Source organism: Salmo salar, chromosome ssa25 (assembly GCF_905237065.1).
Source record: "Salmo salar chromosome ssa25, Ssal_v3.1, whole genome shotgun sequence".
Lineage (NCBI taxonomy): Eukaryota > Metazoa > Chordata > Actinopteri > Salmoniformes > Salmonidae > Salmo > Salmo salar.
The window spans coordinates 48,550,022-48,560,967 of record NC_059466.1 but is presented as its reverse complement, the minus strand read 5'-3'; the positions used below and the strand labels follow the sequence as shown (position 1 = coordinate 48,560,967).

The window sequence follows — 10,946 nt, the reverse complement described above, 5'->3', positions numbered from 1 at the left end:
GTTTAGTGTGTGTGTGTGTAATCCAGGAAGAGTGGGAGTTTAGTGTGTGTGTGTGTGTGTGTAATCCAGGAAGAGTGGGAGTTTAGGTGTGTGTGTGTGTGTGTGTGTGTGTGTGTGTGTAATCCAGGAAGAGTGGGAGTTTAGTGTGTGTGTGTGTAATCCAGGAAGAGTGCGAGTTTAGTGTGTGTGTGTGTGTGTGTGTGTGTAATCCAGGAAGAGTGGGAGTTTAGGTGTGTGTGTGTGTGTGTGTGTGTGTGTGTGTGTGTAATCCAGGAAGAGTGGGAGTTTAGTGTGTGTGTAATCCAGGAAGAGTGGGAGTTTAGTGTTGTGTGTGTGTGTGTGTGTGTGTGTGTGTGTGTGTGTGTGTGTGTGTGTAATCCAGGAAGAGTGGGAGTTTAGTGTGTGTGTGTGTGTGTGTGTGTGTGTGTGTGTGTGTGTGTGTGTGTGTGTAATCCAGGAAGAGTGGGAGTTTAGTGTGTGTGTGTGTGTGTGTGTGTGTAATCCAGGAAGAGTGGGAGTTTAGTGTGTGTGTGTGTGTGTGTGTGTGTGTGTGTGTGTGTGTGTGTGTGTGTAATCCAGGAAGAGTGGGAGTTTAGTGTGTGTGAGTCATTTCATGCGGGTGAAGACATTATGGCGTTGCAGTTGTTTTAACTGTGTGTCACCCTGCTGGTGTCTGCTTCAGCAGGAATATAAACGCAATGAAGTACTAAATATGACACTTGTAAAAGGTTATGTAACAATATCAAAGTCTTTGTTGAACAGCCTTGGTCATTCACAGCCATTCAACAATGGATTCCACACTCCTACACTTAGACTCTTCTAGAAGGATCCAAAGGGAAGGTGTAAGCTAATGTAAAACAGACAATACAGACGTTTTGAATCAAATCAAATGTTATTGGTCACATACACACGGTTAGCAGATGTTAATACAAGTGTAGCGAAATGCTTCTAGTTCCAATAGTAATATCTAACAAGTAATCTAACAATTCCCCAACAAAAACTTGCTTTAATGTAAGTGGTTAATCAGAAACAAAGGTACATTCACTCTGTATCGTCCTACTGTAACTAATCTCACAATTAAAAGCTAAAGTTACCTTACACAAACAAATCTAAAAAGCGATGGAATAAGAAAATGTATACAGTTGAAGTCAGAAGTTTATGTACATTTAGGTTGGAGTCATTAAAACTCGTTTTTCAACCACTTCACAAATTTCTCGTTAACAAACTATAGTTTTGGCAAGTTGGTTAGGACATCTACTTTGTGCATGACAAGTCATTTTTCCAACAATTGTTTACAGACAGATTATTTCACTTATAATTCCAGTAGGTCAGAATTTTACATACACTAAGTTGACTGTGCCTTTAAACAGCTTGGAAAATTCCAGAAAATTATGTCATGGCTTTAGAAGCTTCTGATAGGCTAATTGAAATAATTTGAGTCAATTGGAGGTGTACCTGTGGATGTATTTCAAGGCCTACCTTCAAACTCAGTGCCTCTTTGCTTGACATCATGGGAAAATCTAAAGATATCAGCCAAGACCTCAGAAAAAATAATTGTAGACCTCCACAAGTCTGGTTCATCCTTGGGAGCAATTTCCAAATGCCTGAAGGTACCACGTTCATCTGTACAAACAATAGTACGTCAGTATAAACACCATGGGACCACGCATCCGTCATACCGCTCAGAAAGGAGACGCCTTCTGTCTCCTAGAGATGAACGTACTTTAGTGCGAAAAGTGCAAATCAATCCCAGAACAGCAGCAAAGTACCTTGTGAAGATGCTGGAAGAACAGGTACAAAAGTATCCACAGTAAAATGACTCCTATATTGACATAACCTGAAAGGCCGCTCAGCAAGGAAGAAACCACTGCTCCAAAACCACCAGAAAAAAGACAGACTATGATTTGCAACTGCACATGGGTAAAAAAATCATACTTTTTGGAGAAATGTCCACTGGTCTGATAAAACAAAAATTGAACTGTTTGGCCATAATGACCATCGTTATGTTTGGAGGAAAAAAGGGGAACGCTTGCAAGCCGAAGCACACCATCCCAACCGTGAAGCACAGGGGTGGCAGTATCATGCTGTGGGGGTGCTTTGCTGCAGGAGGGACTGGTGCACTTCACAAAATAGATGGCATCATGAGGGAGGAAAATGATGTGGATATATTGAAGCAACATCTCAAGACTTCAGTCAGGAAGTTAAAGCTTGGTCGCAAATGGGACTTCCAAATGGACAATGACCCCAAGCATACTTAGAAAGTTGTGGCAAAATGGCTTAAGGACAACAAAGTCAAGGTATTGGAGTGGCCATCACAAAGCCCTGACCTCAATCCTATAGAGAATTTGTGGGCAGAACTGAAAATGCGTGTGCGAGCAAGGAGGCCTACAAACCTGACTCAGCTACACCAGCTCTGTCAGGAGGAATGGGCCAAAATTCACCCAACTTATTGTGGGAAGCTTGTGGGAGGCGACCCGAAACGTTTGACCTAAGTTAAACAATTTAACCTGTTGGGGGTAGGGGGCAGTATTGACACGGCCAGATAAAAAACGTACCCGATTTAATCTGGTTACTACTCCTGCCCAGTAACTAGAATATGCATATAATTATTGGCTTTGGATAGAAAACACCCTAAAGTTTCTAAAACTGTTTGAATGGTGTCTGTGAGTATTACAGAACTCACATGGCAGGCAAAAACCTGAGAAGATTCCTTACAGGAAGTGCCCTCTCTGACAAGATCTTGTTCTTCTTGTCTCTGTTTATTGAAGACTGAGGATCTTTGCTGTAACGTGACACTTCCTACGGCTCCCATAGGCTCTCAGAGCCCGGGAAAAAGCTGAATGATATCGAGGCAGCCCCAGGCTGAAACACATTATCGCTTTTGGCAAGTGGCCGATCAGAGGACAATGGGCTTAGGCGCGTGCACGAGTCGACTCCATGCTTTATTTTCTTTCGTCCTTTTACCTAAATGCAGAATCCCGGTCGGAATATTATCGCTTTTTTACGAGAAAAATTGCATAAAAATTGATTTTAAACAGCGGTTGACATGCTTCGAAGTACGGTAATGGAATATTTAGAATTTTTTTGTCACGAAATGCGTCGTGCGCGTGACCCTTATTTACACTTCGGATAGTGTCTTGAACGCACAAACAAAACGCCGCTATTTGGATATAACAATGGATTATTTGGGACCAATCCAACATTTGTTATTGAAGTAGAAGTCCTGGGAGTGCATTCTGACGAAGAACACCAAAGGTAATAACATTTTTCTTATAGTAAATCTGAGTGCTAAACTTGCTGGGTGTCTAAATAGCTAGCCCTGTGATGCCGGGCTATCTACTTAGAATATTGCAAAATGTGCTTTCACCGAAAAGCTATTTTAAAATCGGACATATCGAGTGCATAGAGGAGTTCTGCATCTATAATTCTTAAAATAATTGTTATGCTTTTTGTGAACGTTTATCGTGAGTAATTTAGTACATTTTTAGTAAATTCACCGGAAGTTTGCGGGGGGTATGCTAGTTCTGAACGTCACATGCTAATGTAAAAAGCTGTTTTTTTATATAAATATGAACTTGATTGAACAAAACATGCATGTATTGTATAACATAATGTCCTAGGTGTGTCATCTGATGAAGATCATCAAAGGTTAGTGCTGCATTTAGCTGTGGTTTGGGTTTATGTGACATTATATGCTAGCTTGAAAAATGGGTGTCTGATTATTTCTGGCTGGGTACTCTGCTGACATAATCTAATGTTTGCTTTCGTTGTAAAGCCTTTTTGAAATCGGACAGTGTGGTTAGATTAACGAGAGTCTTGTCTTTAAAATGGTGTAAAATAGTCATATGTTTGAGAAATTGAAGTAATAGCATTTCTAAGGTATTTGAATAACGCGCCACAGGATTCCACTGGCTGTTACGTAGGTGGGACGATTTCGTCCCGCCGACCCTAGAGAGGTTAAAGGCAATGCTACCAAATACTAAATGAGTGTATGTAAACTTCTGACCTACTGGGAATGTGATGAAAAAAATAACAGCTGAATTAAATAATTCTCTCTACTATTATTCTGACACTTCACATTCTTAAAATAAAGTGGTGATCCTAACTGACCTAAAACAGGGAATCTTTACTGGGATTAAATGTCAGGAATTGTGAAAAACTGAGTTAAATGTATTGGCTAAGGCAGGGGTCGGCAACCCAAAATGTTGAAAGAGCCATATTGGACCAAAAAAATAAATCTGTCTGGAGCCGCAAAAAATTAAAAGCTTTATATAAGCCTTATAATGAAGGCAACACATGCTGTAAGTGTCTATATTTGCTATATTAGCCTACTATCAAAATGATAAGTAGGCTACAAATACATAATAAACATTCATGATTAAACGTTTATTTTACCTGCAGCGCATCCTGGAGAGAATGACGCACCACGTGACTACTCTGCTGTACGATGGTGCTTTAAGTTTAACTTCCATTATAATATTAATGTATTATGTTTCGTTGCATTGATGAAATTATAGAAATACAATACAGAAATCAGATTTGATGTCATTTTTATTTTAAGATACGAAAAAACAACAACAAACTGTGCAATGTGCATAATAGGCCTCCTGTAATTTCAGACCTCCCCATGGAAATAAAATGCAGTCCTTATCAATCCTCAGTAATACGATTCAATCCTCTTCTCTTTTCCCCATTATCTGGGCAACAGACAGACTGCAATAAAACAGCAGCCTTTTGAAAAGGTAAAGTATATAAAATTAAAATAATACAGTTTAAGTTCGATTTCTGTGCATTATCCTCTTCTCTTTAGTTTTCTGCAAATGTGCACCCTCTTCTCTTTTGACACGCACAATACAATGCAGCCATCCTCGGACCTGAGCAACAAAACACAATAATATCCTTATGTGTCATTCCAAATATATACTGACAAAAATCAGAAATCACTTTATAAAAACAGCCACTTTGTTACTAAATATGTGCCTATGACAGGATTGTGTTCTTACCCGTTTAATGTGACTTCTGTTTTCGGACATCACTGGACAGCTTCTCAACATCGGGCATGTAAGATGTAACTTTAATCTTCACGCAGGACTGCAAGCTCTCATCTGTGAGGCGGGTGCGGTATTTGGATTTTATGTAGTTCATGTTTGAGAATATCTGCTCGCACAGGTATGTTGATCCAAAGATGGATAATACTCCAAATGCATATTTCTTCATGTTCCTGTAACTGTCTTTCCACGTTACTCTTTTTGTTATTTGACAACTTCTCATTACAAAGCAAACATGTGTAACAGTGTAGGTTCCGTCCCTCTCTTCGCCCCAACCTGGGCTCGAACCAGGGACCCTCTGCACACATCAACAACTGACACCCACGAAGCATCGTTACCCATCGTGCCACAAAAGCCGCGGCCCTTGCAACGCAAGGGGCAACCCTACTTCAAGTCTCAGAGCGAGTGATGTCACCGATTGAAACGCTATTAGCGCGCACCACCGCTAACTAACTAGCCATTTCACATCGGTTACACATGCAGGCAATACTTCCGCATTGGCAATGAAAGCAAATGATTCGGTCCAAGAACTGTGGAATCCTCTGTTCTCCTCAGCTATCTTTCTCTTTTTCCATTTGGGATCCATGGCCCATGACACACCCGCCGGTTTGTTTGCAACAGCCACCTGTCTGGCACTACGCCGAGCTGAAAGAAACGTGTGTCGCAGGCTATGACGTAAATCTTCGTTGACAGAAATGTTGAAATTAAATATTTAGTATACACATTTTTACAGCATTGGATAATAAATTATATTAAAACAAAAAATATATTCACACCATCTTTTTCCATTTTCATTTTTTTGAAAAAGCTCCAGGGAGCCACTAGGGCGGCGCTAAAGAGCCGCATGCGGCTCTAGAGCCGCGGGTTGCCGACCCCCGGGCTAAGGTGTATGTAAACTTCCGACTTCAACTGTATATAAATATATGGATGAGCGATGACCGAGTGTCGTAGGCAAGATGCAATAGATGGTATAAGATGCAGTATATACATATGAGATGAGTAACGTAAGATATGTAAACATTATTAAAGTGGAATTGTTTAAAGTGACTAGTGAGTCAATGTAGGCAGCAGCCTCTGAGTTAGTGACGGGTGGCAGGTAGCCTAGTGGTTAGAGCGTTGGGCCAGTAACCGAAAGGTTGCTAGATCGAATCCCTGAGCTGGTAAGGTAAAAATCAGTCGTTGTGCTTTTGAACAACGCAGTTAACTCACTGTTTCCCGGTAGGCCATCATTGTAAATAAGAATTTGTTCTTAACTGACTTGCCTTGTTAAATAAAAAAAAATGGCTGTTTAGCAGTCTGATGGCCGAGGTAGAAGCTGTTTTTCAGTCTCTCGGGCCCCAGCTTTGACGCACCTGTACTGATACAATACAGCCTTGTGAACACAATACTAAACGTTGCAGTCCTTTTTTTCCCCATTACTGAACAATAGACTCAGCTTGAGTTTATGTAAAAGCACTTAGTGCCTTTTAAGAGAAGGAATTTAAAAGTGAATGCTCCGTTCCAAAACTTCTTGGTCACAAGTTTGTGTCTTACTAATATGATAACAGGGAAGGTTTTTGTGTGTGTGTGTGTGTGTGTGTGTGTGTGTGTGTCTTGAGCACATGCTGTGCATGCCCAGAACCACGTTAATGGCCCTTTAATTGACTGAGGGCTTCCTGCTCCATCCTATCCTCGTGGTCCTGGCCACAGGCTAACCTTTGAATTGGACACGGTGTGGAGAAGAGGCTGACAACACAGGCCCTGTGAGCCCTAATTGGCCCAAAAGTTTGGAAAAATTGTTTAAAACAGACGAGCCTTTTAGCAACGGGCCAGCCTTGTGGAACAGCAATTAGATAAGACTAGAGAGAATAGCGTAGTTTTAAAGGACAGTTAAGGACTTTACGAGGGAAAATAGCTGTAAAAAAGGCAGTGGAAAAGGTGGTTGGTAGTTGGGTCGACTAGCCATTGTTGATGTTGACAGTGTAAGCTAAGCGGTTATATAGGACTCCAATGGCTCCAGCTAGCATCTGTCCAAATCTAAGGATTCTCTGTATATCCGTTCGCTGCCACTCCAAGCTCATGTTTCCCCTGTTTGTCGACCACCGTTTAGTGTTCACATGACAGTGGCTCAACCACAACCCCTTTCTCTCACTCAGGCGCCAAACACACAAAGATCTCTCCAGGCTATGGGTCAGTCTGAGGGCTAATGTGGAATGTAGCCCTAATACTTCACACCAGAAACACAGCAAACAGGGAGGGAGAGCGCGAGCCTTCCCTCCACAACCAGCGGTCAACATCAGACAGCAGCAGAGAGACAGAGAGGGTCCTCGTGAGAATGACGACCTCACCAAGCGGTACCAACGACTCAAGTCTCTGCGACTCGATGGAACGCATTTTTCACGTCTTTGTCCTCGTTTCTAAAAGGACGTGTCATAAATAGCATTGTAGCGTCCATTCAGACTGGGAGGTCGATCGTGAGAGCACTTGAATGGCTTGTATTATGAGGGGAGAAATACATTCTTATACAAACCAAGGAAGCGGGACAATCGCTTGCTTTTCACTATGGCTCTTTTTTGTTTGACCGAACAGTACTAGCAGAGACAGGCTTTTAGTATGGAATCTGAAGGTTGGTGGAAACTCACTGTTACCTGTAAGAAGTAGTCAAGGAGAGTCATCTTGGAGAACTGGTCTGTTTGGTGATGGTGTCACTTCCCTTCCAAATGCATTATTGCTACTATGACTATGACTATTCACATGCTACTGTGACTATAACGTAAAAAAAAACAATGGGTTTATTTGTCCAGTGCATATGTATCCCTATCAATCTGACTGACTCAATGTTTGAGTTTTGACAAACCTCAAAATCTCTCTATAGAAATTTCACATCCATTTTTTTATTTATTTTTTTTGCAGACAGAATGTGTTGAATTCACATCAAAACAGAGCAATTCACAAAGCTGTCTAGATAAGTTGGTTAGTAACGCTAGGGAGTAATATAGAGTGCAGACCTTTTGAAGGTGTCATCAGGGTCCCTCTGGCAGTGTAGGGGCTCCAGGGTGGGAGCCACCAAGGGGGTGTCCAGTGTGTCCTTGTACCCCAGGGGGAGGAGGGGGCTGGCCCTCAGCTGATCCACCAGGCCCAGGACAAACCTCCACACCGCCACGCTCCTCCCGTCCTCTCGCTGGCAGAAGTGAAATGCAAGGCAGTGGGGTGCCAGCCCGACCCGCAGCCCTGCGTCCGAGGTGGGCCATACTGCCTCCATGCATAGAGTTGTCTTTCCTGCCCCGGGACCCCCAGTTACCAGGATCCCCGGGGGCCGGCCGGGAGCGGGCTTGGCCTCCAGACAGCGCTGGAGCTTTTCCAGGGCCCATTCCCGGCAGTAGAAGCGGCGGCCCCGTAGCAGGCTGGTGTTATGACTGCTACCACTCATCGGGCCCCTGGAAACTAACCAGGAGTCACTCCACCACGGGTCCAACGTCCCATAATCCCCAGCGTCTCTTATAGTTTCTCTTTTGATTTGAATGTACTATACAACACCGTCGGTAGCTCTGGCAGTGACAAGGTGACAGGGTACTGTCCTGAAGGTTCTGCGTCAGACGTTATGATCTGGGGACTCTTCCAGATACCATCCCAGAGTCTCTTAATCCTCCCCAGTTGTCTGTAGGCAACTTGGATCAGTCCTCTGGACACTCTGGTGCGTGGCGAGAGATCCTTTCATCTCTCCACAGGTTCCTCCAGTCAATCAGTGTGTCTCTCTGCCGCCTCAACCTGGTCCTCAGGTTAGAAAAAAATAAAGAAAATGGACCATGAATAGAATGTATCTGCTGCTACACAACTCCAGTACTGACACGCTCTCTCACACCACTCCTGTCCTCCGTCAGAGAGAGAGAGAGGGAAAAAAAGAGCGAGAGAGACACAGAGAGAGAGAGATTACCACAAGGGCTCACTTAACCACAGATAGAAATCTCCTTGTTTTATCTCCCCAACCCTTCCTAACATAACATGCTCCCTAAATCTTCTGTATCTGCTGCTGACAGTGCTGCTTCCTCGCTTTTCTCTTCTGGAGTCTCTCCGTACAGTTGGCTCATATGGAATTCCCTCCTCGTTCACACGCCCCTTCTCTCTCTCTCTCCACCCTCCCACCCTCTCAGCTGCTCTCTGGTTTTTCTTGTCCTCTTTTTTTCCAGCTCCTCCCCTCCCGTTTCTCAGCATGTCAGGGCATGTATTGAAGCAGAGGCATTTAAACTGCGAGTGAGTGAGTGAGAAAAGAGAGAATAAGGAACGTGATCCAAGATAGGAGTTGGACGGCTTGTTTGGGGTCAAAGTTCATCCACAGCAGCATGCTTTAACTGAGGCTCACACCCCTCCTGGGTCCAGTCTGTCCTGGGTCTGGCTCTGGGAGCGAGGGTGGGAGGGACGAGCTCCAGCACTCCTGTCTAAATACTCCTCACATGGTTATTATTAAACAGATGTGATAAAAACAGAACCCTGCTGCTGCCGTTACTGCAGGAACCAGGATGGAACGCAACTGGAGAGTAAATCCAACCTTCTTCAGTTGCTGACAAAGCCACTTTGTTGACTTTATAGCAAAAAAAAAGGGGGTAGTGATGCTGACTGTGCTTAAAATAAATTGAGAAAGCATGCAAAGCTCAGAGAGGTGTATCAAATAGGCTACACATGTATTATTGTATCACTATATGAACTATGAGGTAATGTTAAAATACATAGAATTGGTGTTTCTCTGTGACATCCAGAGAATATAGGGTATTCAAAGCCCTCTGTGAAGAAGTAACGAGTCTATGGCCAGGGTTGGGGAGTAACAGATGTTCAAAGCATTTATTTTTCAACTCGAAGCAATGAGCCCAATCAGTTCTCCATGACAACAAAATCATAAACAGAGTAGGCTAAAAAGTGCTTCGTTTTTGAGTTATGCTCTGGTAAAACAACTTGGCTAATATATGTTTACAAATCCTATAAATGGAAGCTCAAGGGGTATTAAATTAATTGGAATGACTGCAAATCTGACAGGTATTTAATTTAAGATCTAACCTAATTGTATTATTAGCTGTAGTAGAAAGCAATGGGTTAGAAGAAGCCTACATAACGAACTCATTAATTAAAATACAACATCCATTTATGGCCAGCGATGTAAACGCTAACATGGATTTATCCTGCAATAGATGGTCGTTCCATTGGTAGTACAAACTCAGCAAAAAAAGAAACGTCCCCTTTTCAGGATCCTGTCTTTCAAAGATATTTGGATTTTTACGAATTAACTTCACAGATCTTCATTGTAAAGGGTTTAAACACGGTTTCCCATGCTTGTTCAATGAACCATAAACAATTAAATGAACATGCATCTGTAGAACGTTCATTAAGACACTAACAGCTTACAGACGGTAGGCAATTAAGGTCACAGTTATGAAAACTTAGGCCACTAAAGAGTCCTTTCTACTGTCTCTGAAAAACACCAAAAGAAAGATGCCCAGGGTCCCTGCTCATCTGCGTGAACGTGCCTTAGGCATGCTGCAAGGAGGCATGAGGACTGCAGATGTGGCCAGGGCAATAAATTGCAATGTCCGTACTGTGAGACACCTAAGACAGCGCTACAGGGAGACAGAACGGACAGCTGATCGTCCTCGCAGTGGCAGACCACGTGTAACACCTGCACAGGATTGGTACATCTGAACATCACACCTGCGGGACAGGTACAGGATGGCAACAACAACTGCCTGAGTTACACCAGGAACACACAATCCCTACATCAGTGCTCAGACTGCCCGCAATAGGCTGAGAGAGGCTGGACTGAGGGCTTGTAGGCCTGTTGTAAGGCAGATCCTCACCAGACATCACTGGCAACAACGTCGACTATGGGCACAAACCCACCGTCGCTGGACCAGACAGGCCTGGCAAGAAGTT

The 10,946-nt window shown here is 43.2% G+C and overlaps 1 protein-coding gene across 1 annotated transcript in view; it reads right to left on the bottom strand.

Annotated features, from left to right (window-relative positions):
- The window catches only part of LOC106586908 (ankyrin repeat domain-containing protein 50), a 42,545-nt gene extending 32,687 nt beyond the window's left edge, over positions 1-9,858 (bottom strand). The window contains exon 1 of the mRNA XM_045707548.1: positions 8,036-9,858. Within this exon, the coding sequence (XP_045563504.1) occupies positions 8,036-8,457 (422 nt within the window). The 5' untranslated portion in view covers positions 8,458-9,858. The remainder of the gene's footprint in view (positions 1-8,035) is intronic.
- Positions 9,859-10,946: the final 1,088 nt, after the last annotated feature.